This window comes from Protobothrops mucrosquamatus, unplaced genomic scaffold, assembly GCF_001527695.2.
Source record: "Protobothrops mucrosquamatus isolate PMUCROS unplaced genomic scaffold, P.Mucros_1.0 scaffold1327, whole genome shotgun sequence".
In the NCBI taxonomy this organism is placed as follows: Eukaryota; Metazoa; Chordata; class Lepidosauria; order Squamata; family Viperidae; genus Protobothrops; species Protobothrops mucrosquamatus.
The window spans coordinates 103,355-117,139 of NW_015387527.1; the positions used below are offsets into that span (position 1 = coordinate 103,355).

At 37.7% G+C, this 13,785-nt stretch overlaps 1 protein-coding gene across 1 annotated transcript in view; it reads right to left on the reverse strand.

Annotated features, from left to right (window-relative positions):
• The window catches only part of CUX1 (cut like homeobox 1), a gene marked incomplete at its 5' end in the record, with an annotated part of 70,034 nt that overhangs the window by 16,642 nt on the left and 39,607 nt on the right, over nt 1-13,785 (reverse strand). The window contains one exon of the mRNA XM_015821416.1: nt 5,123-5,425. Coding sequence (XP_015676902.1) covers nt 5,123-5,425 — 303 coding nt within the window. The remainder of the gene's footprint in view (nt 1-5,122; nt 5,426-13,785) is intronic.

A 13,785-nucleotide genomic window follows, 5' to 3' on the forward strand; every position in this document is an offset into this window, starting at 1 on the left:
TTTTGCCTCCTACTCTCACCTTCTTGTTTAAAGTTTTACTATATAGTTGATTATCATATTGATTGTCTTTATTTTTGTGGCTGGGGAACACTTAAAAATATTCCAAAAATCTATTAATTAATAAAGAGAAGCATATCAACAGATTGATAGAATTAAGCAATATTGATTGTGAGAAGAAGCCATGATGGTTCAAGAACCTTTCACTTGGAGGTGCTTTCATCAACGGGTTTTCCCATCTTGGATATGTAGCAAAGGAGTTTTAATCGGCAGCTTTCAAACAGTCTCCACAGGGACTGATGTCTCTTCAGACATTTTTTTTTTCAACTGGCACAGACATTTCCATTTTGCTAAACCTTTTGACTTTAGATAAACTGCTTATTCTGGCTAATGCTGTTTTTACAGAAGTATATATTTTTTTTTAAAAAAATTGTACAGTATTTTGATATATCCATTCTTGTTCTGGAGCTGAACTCTTTTATGTCAGAGTTAAACTTACGACATGATATATATTGAACAGAAAAGTGGGAGAGTGGGATTATATCAAATATTCCTCTTCATTTTCAAGAGCTTTCTGAGCTTTCTAGGCAACCTTCCTCTTAATACTGAACTATTCTTGGATGAAAAGGTCCCTGTACAAAGAAGATGGATGAGGATGGAGGGTGTGAGAGGAAACTTTCTATTTGTCCTATGGAGCTTACGGTATTTTTTTCTTCTACATCTGGGCAGTGGAATGAATACAGAGGGGAATTCAGTGGAGTTTTCTCTAGCTGTAACTGAAGCACAGAGGAGGAAAATTGTCTCAGTGAAGGAAAACAAGAGCTGTGGCAAAAGGCTTTAAATTCAAGCAGAGGAATTACATCTCAACATATAGATTACTATTGTCATATATCTATAAATGAAATTGAGTACTTGACAAGCCCCCTCCCACACCCCAAATTTCATGCAAAAATAGGATCTGGATGTGAATATTTCACCAGGGATAACTGCTTGTGTTCAGTCATCTACACAATATACACAATCCAAAGGGACCATTTTTAGCAACTTTTATAGGCCTGAAAATTTGTGTTTGTGGCTATGTCTTCTATTTTTTGTCTTGTCAGAGTACTTTATTCTAACAGGGGGGTCAGCAACCCAGTTCCTGAAGATGCCGGTGTGCATCTTTAGACTTTGGCAATCGCTATGTCATTTTCTCTTCATGCAAGTGATATTTCTGTTGACCTCCATAAGGGAAAGAACATCTTCCTCCTCCTCCAAAGTCCTATTACTTCAGGAGTCCTGCTGGTGGAGGTCTTTAGTTCTCCCTCCAGTTGATCCTCAACAAGAATCTTTTTCCCCCTAAATTCAAGCTGATGGAAAATTTCTCTGAGGACTTGCATTACAGAAGGGAGACTTCTGACCAGAAAGTGGCCGAAGGGAACAGGGAAACTCATCTCCTTTCAAGACTCCATTGTTACTAAAAGTTACTGAGTTGTTAACACTGGAACTACTTACAGTAGTCACTTTACTATAGAATACTTATTAAAAACAAGAAATGTACCTTACAATTTTGAGAGTACCAGATTTTGTAAAACAATTATATTGTACAAGTTTGACTATTACTATATTTTTTGTAGTTTAAATAACCACGTGTAGCTTTTGGAACCAACATGACAGCCTTTTATATGTAGGACTGAATTTGGCCCGCTTGGATTTATTAATCATCTTCACTGCTTTTTGTATATCTATCCTATTACTGAGGACTTAAAACAATTATTGGCATGATCCTAAGCAGAGAAATAGGAAGATCTAGTGGTTAAGGTACCAGGCTAGAAACTTTGAGACCGTGGATTCTAGTTCTGCCTTACGCATGAAAGCCAACCTGGAGACTTTAGGCCAATCATTCTCTCAGGGAAAATACGAGGAGGAAAGAGTATTAGGTATGCCCACCATCTTAAGTTACTTATAAAATACAGTAAAGGTGAACAGAATGGCATAGAAATGTGTGAACCATTATACTTATTTCACGATGCAACAAAAAAAGAATGAGGAAAAGAAATTGAGTAGTGTCACTAATCCTTCACGTACACGTGAGGCATCTGAGTGTAAGAAGGCATCTCATATTGAATAGGTCCACTGGTCACCAGATCTGTGGCTGGCAAGGACTGGTAGGGATTCAGCAACATTTTCTATCATCACCAGCCTTTGATGTGGAACCTCTGAGATTATTTAATATTTTATATTCTGCAGGAATCTCAGCATGGACCAAATCTGTACTATGCACACAGAAATGGAACAATTGTTATTTTGGAGGGTTAATCTGATTATTGATGAGAGAACAGGATGCAATTGTCACACAAAGGCTAGAGGAATGAGAGAAAGGGGGAAGGGGATTTTGCTACTCATGTGACAAGCTTGCAATTATGTTCATGCTAAAATTCGAAATGTTAGTGACATTGGCTAAGATAGAGATAACCAGCCATGAAAGAGATTAATTCCACCTCTAGAAAATCTAGAGATTTTGCAAACAGAAAGCATGAAGAAAATGCTGACATATAGAGTTCTACATCTAATGAAAGCTTTGGATACCTTCATTAATGCCAGCCACATAAAAACATGGCAGGGGCACTAAAGGTTTATGTAAAGTGACATTAAGAACAAGTGTCAATCATAGCACCTACTCATGGTCTTCTTGAACCACAAAAGGAAAAAAGAATCAGAGACTTTGGTTTTTCTGTACATTCTGAAACACACAGAGAAATGTGGCTTCTGTGGGATTTTGGAGAAGCCAAAGATTACTTTTCATTACAAATAAATAATTCTATATTGTAACTTTTTTATAAAATATTAGCCTACATGGACAGAAAGAAAATAAAACTGGAGAAAAAAAAGAATTACTACAATTGGCAGAAATGATCTGTTTTACAACTCCCAGGTACTATCTGTTTGTTCATCAACATTTAGAGTTCCCTTTTGTGAATTTCATTTCCTGTAATTTACAATTTAGAGTGCTGTTATCTCTTCTACTGTAGATGGCACCATCTTAAATTGCTAACATACCATCAAATGTTTTAATGACTGCAGCTTAATGACTGTGCAGCTTCAGTCAACTGGATGTACAGATAGTCCTCGACTTGCAACAGTTCATTCAGTGACCATTCAAAGTTACAATGGCTCTTAAAAAAGTGACTTATGACCATTTTTCATACTTATGACCGTTGCAGCATTCCTGTGGTCACATGATCAAAATTCAGATGCTTGGCAAGTGGTTCATATTTATGACAGTTGGTGTCTCGGAGTCAAGTGATCAGCTTTTGCGACCATCTGACAAGCAAAGTCAATGAGGAAGCCAGATTCGCTTAACAAACCATGTTACTACCTTAACAAATGCAATGATTCATTTAACAACTGTGGCATGAAAAGTCATAAAATGGGGCAAACTCACTGAAACAAATGTTTCACTTAGCAACATCAATTTTGGGCTCAACTGTGGTCATAACTCAAGGACTACCCTTATTTGTATAGTTTGCTCTGCTGTGACTTTTGGCTATTCTGATTTCAGAAAAATATACAATAAACTGGGATTGTTCGTGAAGTGACAATGCAAGGAAAACTTACAGTCTTTTGTCTATAAGAACGTCTTTTAACTAGGGACCACACAATTTTGCCTATGACATCATGGGAAGCTCAATCATGTATTAAAAGCAAGCAGTTCTGCCATTCTAGCAGCTTTCCTTGTGCATGCATATTTACACACACAGAGAGACACACTTATATTAAAAATGTATGTTGGAAATCAGAAAGTAAAATCTTTGGAATCAAACTATAAAAGCATTTCACTTGTGAAGAAGGCAAGCTTCTAAAATAACCGAACCAAAAAAAAAGGTATCTAAAAAAAAGCCCAATTTCTGCATCTAGTCTGGAACAATTGTGAATGATAATGAATTCATTGGACCCAATTTACACCTGCATTTGGCACTCTCTCACCAACCACACTTACGTTAACAGAATTTCTATAAGTAATACGGGTTGGTTAAACAGAGCCTGATATATTCAGAAACACTTAAACACAATTTGTGGAAAGAAAAAAACCCCAATAAATTTAATAGATATAAATTTACTTTGAAACAATTCATACCAAGTTTGTTTCTATCTCTTTGATCTCAGGAACTATAAGAATTATGGGGCAGATAACATTAACTGGGAAATTCCCACATTCAGGTTTATTTGCCTTCAAGATGTTTTATTCATGTTTTATTCCTTCTTAATAAATAATGGGAAAATGTTACAGGTCCCTAACTGTTACTGTTTTTTCCTCTTCATTGTAATGACCCCAACATTGAGGTAAATTTAATCAGTATGAATTATTCATGATAAATAATGATTTTGTCAAGGAATATTAGGTGTTTTCCTAATATCTAATGTTCAATTTTTAGGATAATATGGTCTGCTTTCTAGAATATGGCCAGTTAGAAATCCATTCTCAAGCAATCCATTAATAAGTAAATTAGCCTCAGGACCAGAGAAGTCTAATGTATTTATGAATGTTGTTTGTTCATTCTGCACAATAACTTAACATTAGGCTATTCCAATAAAATATGTATGACTGAACAACATGCAATTGCTACTGTAAGAATTTGCTAGCATATGAAGGCATTCCATACATATACCGTACCAATCAAGACTGCACTGACTGGAAGAAGCAGTGATGAAGCTTAGAGAAGCTATAACATCATTTAGTCATCTAATTTTAATGCAGTAACTAACTGTTACTAACTGAACAACTGCAATGATTCACTTAACAACTGTGGCAAGAAAGGTCATGAAATGAGGCAAAATTCAACCACTGTCTTACTTAGCGATGGAAATTTTGGACTCAATTGTTGTCATAGGGCTAGTGTATTGTATTCTTGAACATTTCATAATTTCATATTACTAGAATTGTTCAAGTTATTACTTATTATTACTGTCCGTCCATCCATCCATGCATCCACAAAAAGCCCTTGACATACAACCATTTATTCACTGGCCATATGAAGTTATGGCCTATTAGCAGCGCCAGAGGAAAAATGAACATTTAAAAACCCTTTACTGTAACGATAATCAGAAATACACACACACACAAACACTTTGTTGTTTTTTTTACCAAGGTTGTTGTCCGTGAGCACCTCTTTAACCCGCTTGGTGATGCCGTAGGTATCGAGTTCTGGTGACATGGCAACCAGTTCCTGAATGCTGAGTGATGAATGGCCGGAGAGAGGCAATGGGGTTGTGCAGTGGGAATCTGAAGTTGATGCTTCACTTGACTCCTGCAGCTTGCCTTCCTTACTGGTTTCAATGGCCGGACAGGGCTGCTGGACTAGTTCCGTCAAGCTTTTCACAGAGTCGCTGGAACTCATTGGGGAATCAGGAGCAGGACTGCAACTGGCAGAGGTCTTTGGGGTGCTTTCTGAAAATCAGCAGAGGGAAAGAGAAAGGAGAAACTTACTTTTAACGAAACAGTCCCGTATCTAGGTTTTGCTCCCAGACTCCTTGTTATTTACGTCAAACCAAAAAATTGCTGATGTTTGAAATAGACTCTTAATCTCTTCCCCTCTGTCAGAAGCTTGTTCCCTCTTTCTTAAACAGTCCTCCCGTGCTATAATTTATTGTAAGACCTGCTCTTTGAGGTGTTTGAGGTGTATAACAATAGCAACAAAATTAAACTTTTAAAAAGACACGTGCAGCAATTCATATACAAAAGATTCTTTTTTCAGAGTAAAAAAAACCCATTTGTCTAGCTCAGGGGTAGGCAACCTTGGCTCTTTTATGACTTGTGGACTTCAACTCCCAGAATTCCTGAGCCAGCCATGTTTCTAGTCTAATTCTGGCTGCATCTTTACTAAAAAAAAAAGAACAGAATGTCCATCCACTCCTTTTCTATGCATTGATTTCCTGTTGTGCTAACAGGGCTGAGAATATAATTTGTGAGTGGCTTTTGATTCCTTGGTGTTGCAGATTGTAAGTAAAGCTGATAGGAGTGGCGACTGGAGAAAGACTATGGATTTCCTTCCTATTTGCTTTTATTTATTATCCCTCTTTCTGGAATGAATGAGCTCCAATAGCAGAGATGCTGCTCTACCTTCTCTATTCCCAGCAGCATATGATGGGATGTGGGCAGGTAACAAATATAATATACCGCAATAAATGACTAAATCTCTGCTTAAGTGTTTGCTTAAATAAAAACTTCTCATAATGGTGCCAAAAGACATAAAGAGTTATTTTGCTAGGGTTTTCCCCCCATTCTTTATCCAACATGTGGAATAATATTTACTTTGGGGAAAATAAATGTGAATGGAGCAGAAACTCCAGATGTAAACTTCAGGAAATTGATGTACATGCCAAGCAAAGTATTGGCAACTAAATACTGACAAGCTAGCTTTGTGCTAACTGCTGGAATTAAAAATCAAAACGGCAATTTTAATGTTCTATTTTTAAGAGTTGTAGATATGAAACTCCAAAACAGAACCACATATGCACACATATGTATATTCTGGAGTCTCCACATGTGGCAACTGACTTGTGAATTTCACTCTAGTTTTTGAGTTCCATAGAACTTCAATCACAAGATGAACTTCTGAAACCAATGCCTTTAAAATGTGTTGCATGAGCTGACCCTTAGAAAGCTTGCCCATATGTTACTTTTCCAATGAGGAATATGTCTGAACCTCATATTATTTTTAAAACTGTCTAAAAATAGTGACTATATGAGACAGATGGCTCCCCTCTCATTCTTGGAATTGTAGGTGCGGCAATAATTTTTAATACAGCAGGCAATCAACAGCACTTTCCTCCAATTTGGCACTGTCCTAGTGTATTGGGAGTACCTGACTGGTTCTGAGATTTGTGAACCAATACATTAGGCACCTACAGTCCATGGAAGGTTGGGATACATCTTGAGCAGAAATTGAGTCTCAAGAGTGATGTGACTTTCAAAATGTTGGTTACAGCCTTAGAATTTCAGTGGCATAAGTATAGTCAAGGCAGGAGTAGAAGCCAACTTGGGCTCCCACCTAGATCTTCTTCAACTTTTTTTTTAACCAAACAAACTTGACTGTGGTCTGGTTGAAGGATGACATGTTCTTATGGTGGAACCTAGTTATCTGCTCTAGAGTGGCACTATCAGTAGGAGATGGACAGTAGGCAAAAAGTAGGCAATTAGGATGGCCATTAGATGAGAACAAAGAAATTCAGAACATTTCAACTCTTTGCTGCCATCTAGTAATTATCTGACTCTTCCGCCCCAAATATAGTAGGACTAATATTTAAGCAACTTCCTTCTGCTTTGATATCCTTCTTCCCAAAGGCAGCTTGAATGTGGATTCCAAGGGAACAGAACCACTTTGTTCTCTCAATTGTAGTCACACATTTCAAGTAATGGTGGGCCGGAGGTCCATCTCAGAGCTTTCTTTTGGCACCTAGAGAATTCAACTTACACCCTTGCTAAAATCCCTCCTTGAACTGTCTCCAAGCTAATTTTTAATGTGACTGAATGGGAAAATGATTAAAAATCAGAAATATTCTTAAAACATGTGTTTTTACATAGAAAAAAAAACATTTTTCCATGGGAATTTGGTTGGACTGGTTCTGAGCAGGTCATAGTTAATCAAACTGAAACCTAGAAGCTCTGAATTGCTGTAGGTTTCAGCCTAGATAATTTTTTGCCCAGTCCCTTCTTTTCCTTTCCCTTCCAATTCAAACATGGCACAACAAAACTAGTTTATACTTGCTTTTCTCCCTCAAACACCAAACTATCAGCATTGCCTCTTCTTCATTTCATTGCCTGAAAAGTTTGGAACATACATGCTCTGGGTCATGTTTGGAGAAAATGTATGGTCTGGGTGCATAGCATGCATAACTTGGCTGTTCTGTGCACGGATTGGGTAAAGCACAGAAAGTCTGCGTGTTCTTATTAAATAGGCAGAAGGTAATTCCATTTAATCACTTTAATATAATTGTATCTACATTTAATTTAAACTGAGTCCAATTTAATTTTTATCCTGGGAACACATTATTTTTGTCCTGGCAGCCTTGCAATTCTTTTCCACAGGATGGATGCCTACCACTCTATCCAAAGCTCAATGCTGTCTCTGAAAAAACATTAGACATTCCAGGTAATTGCAGGTGATGAGGCCAGCCTCAAAACTGGGAGACCAACCAGGCCAGATCTGCTCTTCCTTTGAGAAAGCCAAAGACCCAAAGACTTTTTGTTTTGCCAAAAAGCTGTCCTGTGTTAAAACTAATAATTTATACTGTATATTGCGGCTATTGCCAAATTTATATTACATAACAGTACTTGCAATGGGGGAAAAAATCAACCAATATAAAACATATATAACAGCAAAATAAATCAAGAGGAGGAAACCTGCTCCTTTCCTCCCACTTATTCCTCCCCACTAAATTCATGTACCGTATCCTTTCATTAGAGAAGTGATGCATGATTTGAGCTTAAAAATGGAATATGCATAACTAATATGATGTGTTAAATATTTTATAGATGCAACCTATATTTTGGCAAAAACAAAAGGCAGATAAATTATTCTTGACTCGATTACAAGGTTGACTTCTATGAAGCCCAGCAACCTAACTGAATTTTCAACCTTCAGGAATCCTTCCAATCCTACCAATAGAGTAATTGTTGACTTACAACCACAATTGAGACCAGAATCTCGGTCACTGAGTGAAATGGTTGTTAAGTGAGGCAGCCATGTGACTGCTTTGCTCAATGATTGCAATCCCGGCTCTCCCAGCTGTAGTTGTTAAGCGGAGAGAGCAAAAGAGCTTCCTGACAAAGGAGGGCAGGGAGTTCCCCTCTGTGCGCTGGAGAAACAAAATGGAGATCGTGAGGTTCCAAGTTTCATTTCTCCAGCTGGCTAAGGATCCCCCCTCTCATGTGCATGGAGGGAGGGAAAATCCTTTGGCAGGTGGCAGCAGCTTGCAACCTTGCCTTTCAGTTTCTCCAATGACTTTCTGGGGAAGCTGGAAGAGAAGACTCCAAATGGCAATCACATGTTCATGGGGCGCTTGATCACCTGACCTGGGGAGGAGTGGTTTACAATGTTTTATGATAGCCAGACGTGCTTTACAGACCATGAAGCACCATTTCTGAGCTGTTGTAACTTTAAATAGCTATTAAAAAACCAGTCATAAATCCAGGACTACCTATAAAAAGACTAGAACACATTGCTTCCAGCAGCCAACACTCAGATAAGCAGGGATCAACACCAGACAAACAATCAGGCAGACAACAGTACTCCAGCTGAGGAACCACCAAAGAAACCACATCCCTACCAAAACTGGCAGAGCAAGCTATTATATATAAATAGGCAGCAAAGCCTACATTCATTCATGGTAACTTTAACACTTGGTACTGACAGACTGCTGACCTTACTCCATGTTCCAGTATCAGAGTTATTGGATTAAAAAGGTTCTTGGATAGTGACATCTCTACTGTAAGAGAATTTCAGTACATATTTTCCCACCTTCATTTGATCTTCTCTGAATCAGTTACTATCTATCCACTGATCTCCTTTAGCATACCAATTAGAGGTTAAAACCTCCTTCTAAGATCTTTTGGAGCACTATCCTTTTTTTTCCTGAGTCTATTTCCATTCTTAGTGTCTTGTAACACCGTTCCTTGTCTCTTTTAAAAGCTCTCTGAAATACTTGTTCAATTCCTTCCTGAAATCTTTCTCTTACACTTCTCTTCTTGGTAATTACTACCATTTGTTCTGACATCCAATTAGTTTTCCTCTCTTCTCCTTTTGGCAGTCCCCTTTCACATTTATTCTTAATATCATTTTTCATTTCGTTCTATAATTCCTCTGCTTAGCCATCAGCGAGGTTCTCAAAGTTATACCGCATATTCTCCTTCAAAATGGAACACATTTTGAGGCTGCACTCAAGATCATACTGTAAAAATTAGCAAAGTTCTTCTATTTTAGCTTATCTTAGAACTTGCACATGGATACTTCATGATATGTTTCAAAATTGGTCTCTGGCCATATCTGTGAGCTCTTCCTACTCCTTGTACCAATAATATAGTCAAATACGATTTTCTATGTGTTCCACCTGGTTCCATCTGATGTTCACATAGATGCAGGCTTTGTTAGGTTGTTTGAATGATGTGTTAGGAACGAAGAAAACACCTGTTTGTCAGAAACTGCTAAATATTTTTCTGCTTCATTTCTGTTTCCTAGGCCATATAGTTAATCTGTGTTTTTCTCTTTACTATTCCCAATTTTGGCATTCCAGTCTCCAACTATAAGCAGCACATCTTGCTTGCATTTTTTGTCTAAAACAGCATAACTGTAACACACATCAGGAGAACTTCAAGAGAAGGAGGATTTAACAGAATAACTTAGTTGAAAGGGACCTTGGAGGTCTTCTAACCCAACTCCTTATACTATTTAGACAAATGATTGACTATCGACTATTTAGACTATGTGTTGAGTGAAGAATCTTCTTGCATCTCCAGTGAACTTCTTACTAATCAGCATCACATTTTGCAATTGCTAGTATTATGAGGAAGGGCAGTGAAGCATAGGGGGGGGGACAGTTACTTCTCTTTAACCATTTTTTTCTAGCATATATACAAGGTCCAACTTTATTATTTTGTTTCTAAGAGGGTAAGGTTCTTTGCAAATAGTGGGATTAAGACTGTGGTAGGTGAAAAGAGCTGAAAAGTATGGTAATAAATTAAAGCTACTAAAACATTTGCACTAGTGTTTGAAAATAGAAAATTATATTTAGAAAAGGTGTCTTGACATTCCTGTAAAGGTTATTCTTAACTTTAAAAAAATTGCATTTCCCCCCTACTTTAAATAGCTTATGGAACATGCAAAAGAGATGCCCCCCCTTTTCCCCCCTCAAAGTCACCAAGTCCATATGTAATCTGCAAGACAATAAGAAAGCTACAGATCTAATTTCTTTTCTCTGCTTAGCTTCAATTCGCTGGGCAGCTGCATCCAAAGCCCAACAAATGTTATTTCCGATTGGAAGCAGTGAACCAGTGGTACTGTAAATTTGCCTTGATGCACCCATGCGAAGGACCAACTTGGCAGATCATCTATCTTGTTCACTGTACACTGTCAGGGACGGCATGAATTCCATACATGATAAACAGATTTTTCTTCAGAACCTTGTCCTTTAACCCACTGCAAGGTCAAAATGATGGCTGCCTGGTAAATAAAGCTGCCTGGTTCTGGTTCAGATGTTTCCCATAGTTCCATCCTCTAGTCACGGTTATTTTATACACGTATACAGCTGCTATGAATCTTCCCTACTCTTGCCATTACTGTACAAAACCCAAGGAGCAAACAATATTGCTAGTGATGCTACAGAAATACGAGGAGGAGGACTGGGACATGGAGGAGAGACAGATAAGGAAGATCACAAAGAAAGCATCCACCATAATTGCCACTTTTCACTTTGTGTTTGGAACATTCACAGGCAATCCAACAATCTGCCTATGGCTGATTTATTTGCTTTAACATTACTTGGGCTTTATTTCATAAAGTCCCTGGATCAGGATGGAATGTCTACATAAAAAAACCCTTTTTTCCCCTAAAGAATGTAAACATGTTTTCTGTTTGAGTAAAGACTTATGGACTTTATCCTCTGGGTGAAGAGAGGGATTGTGAGTTTCAAAGAAGGGAGGGGGACTACTAGAGGCTGAAAACAGTCTCAGGAGCAAAGAGAGAAAAAGACATAGTGGCATAGTTCAATCCTAGGCAAGTGCAAAGTCTACTGGAATAAAAAAATACCTCTAAGCGATGCTGGAATAACATCCAAGAAAGGAGATGACGGAGCTTGTAAGACCCAGTCAATGAGATGCCAAAGCTCAGGCCTGCAAAAATGTTAACACACTCCATGCTCATTTCATACAATAATAATTATAATAATAAATGGTGCACTGAATCTCAAATCTGAGTGGCAATGTTTTTTTTACAGTTTTTGATATGGCCAGGTCTTCACAGAAGATGTAGTCTTGAGATGTGGTGGCGCAGTGGTTAGAATGCAGTATTGCAGGCTAACTTTGTATTCCACTGCCAAGAGTTTGATCCTGACCGGCTCAAGCTTGACTCAGCCTTCCATCCTTCTGAGGTTGGTAAAACGAGGACCCAGATTGTTGGGTGCCATATGCTGACTCTGTAAACCGCTTATAGAGGGTTGTAAAGCACTATGAAGTGGTATTATAGGTTTAAGTGCTGTTGCTATTGCTATATTTGAAAAGCTCTATTTTGAAATAATCCAGGTTCTAACAACAAAGGAAAAATCTATAGGTCTGGTTGGAAAAATTGATTTTTGACCACCCATAGTAGTCACTGGGGAAGGTGGGGTCCTCTGAAGTTCAACAGATGTGAGTTCTTATTCCCCAGAATCCCTATCTAGAAAGAATGTGGTGAGCATTTTACTGCAAATACATACACAGATCAGAACTAAGATCAAGCCAAAAGCAAATTAGATAGATAGATAGATAGATAGATAGATAGATAGATAGATAGATAGATAGATAGATAGATAGATAGATAGATAGATAGATAGATAGATAGATAGATTGATAGATAATCTTTATTATCATTTTTTACTATGGGCACACATTAAAAATGGCACACATTAAAAATGAAATTTAGTTGCTTGTTCTCAAAGTGTACACATATATAACACACATTTAAACATAGTATATACAACATATGTATAGACCAAGGGTAGGCAACCTTGGCTCTTTTATGCTGGCTCAGGAATTCTGGGAGTTGAGGTCCACGAGTCATAAAAGAGCCAAGGTTGCCTACCCCTGGTATAGACCAACACCCTTACATATAAGTAATTCCCGCCCAAATGCTGCAATGTTTAAGATGATGTTTGGATGTATTGGCTCAATCTCTTTAAGGAGCAGTGCCCTAAANAAAGGATTATTCAAATAAGAAGGCCATCTTTTTATTATTATCTTTTGAAAATTCTAAGAGATATTTTATTTCCTTGCAAAATCTATCTACTCTGTTGTGGACTTAAATTTGCAGAATTCCTTATCTCCTTTTGTAGATATGATACAGGTCGAATATTTTTTAAAAGCCAGAGTGGTAAGAATTGATTTGCTGCCACTGTATGCCCCCATTCTTGCCATATTCTCTCCGTCCCCTATATCAACTGAACGTCTTTGCAACCTATTTTCTATAATTTGCCATCTATGAATGCTACAAAAGATATGCAACCATTGTCCCAGCAATTCTAAGTACTTGTTTTACAGACTTCTTGCTTATCTGGGTTATACTATGGTTAATTACATAACAAAAACAAATCAGCTATATTAAGTGACCTGAATCAGTCCAGTTTGCCCTCTCAGGGTCATAAGTAAGATTGCTTAGTGAAATGATCAATAGTTATTTGTTCAGGTTAAAGGCTGTACAGAAAAGGCAGTACATGAAATGATAAACTATAAATCAAACAAAGCAAAGCAGAGGGAAAAAAAACCTTGAACATTAAAGACTTGACTGGTTCATTTGAAAGACTACACATAGTCCTCAACTTACGACCACAATTGAGCCCAAAATTTATGTTGTTAAGTGAAATATTTGTTAAGTGAGTTTGCCCCATTTTCTTGCCACTGTTGTTAAGTGAATCACTGCAATTGTTTAGTAACACGGTTGTTAAGTGAATCTCCCTTCCCTATTGACTTTGCTGGTCAGAAGGTTGAAAAAGCTGATCACATGGCCCCAGGACCCTGCAGCCGTCATAAATACAAACCAGTTGCCAAGCATCTGAATTTTG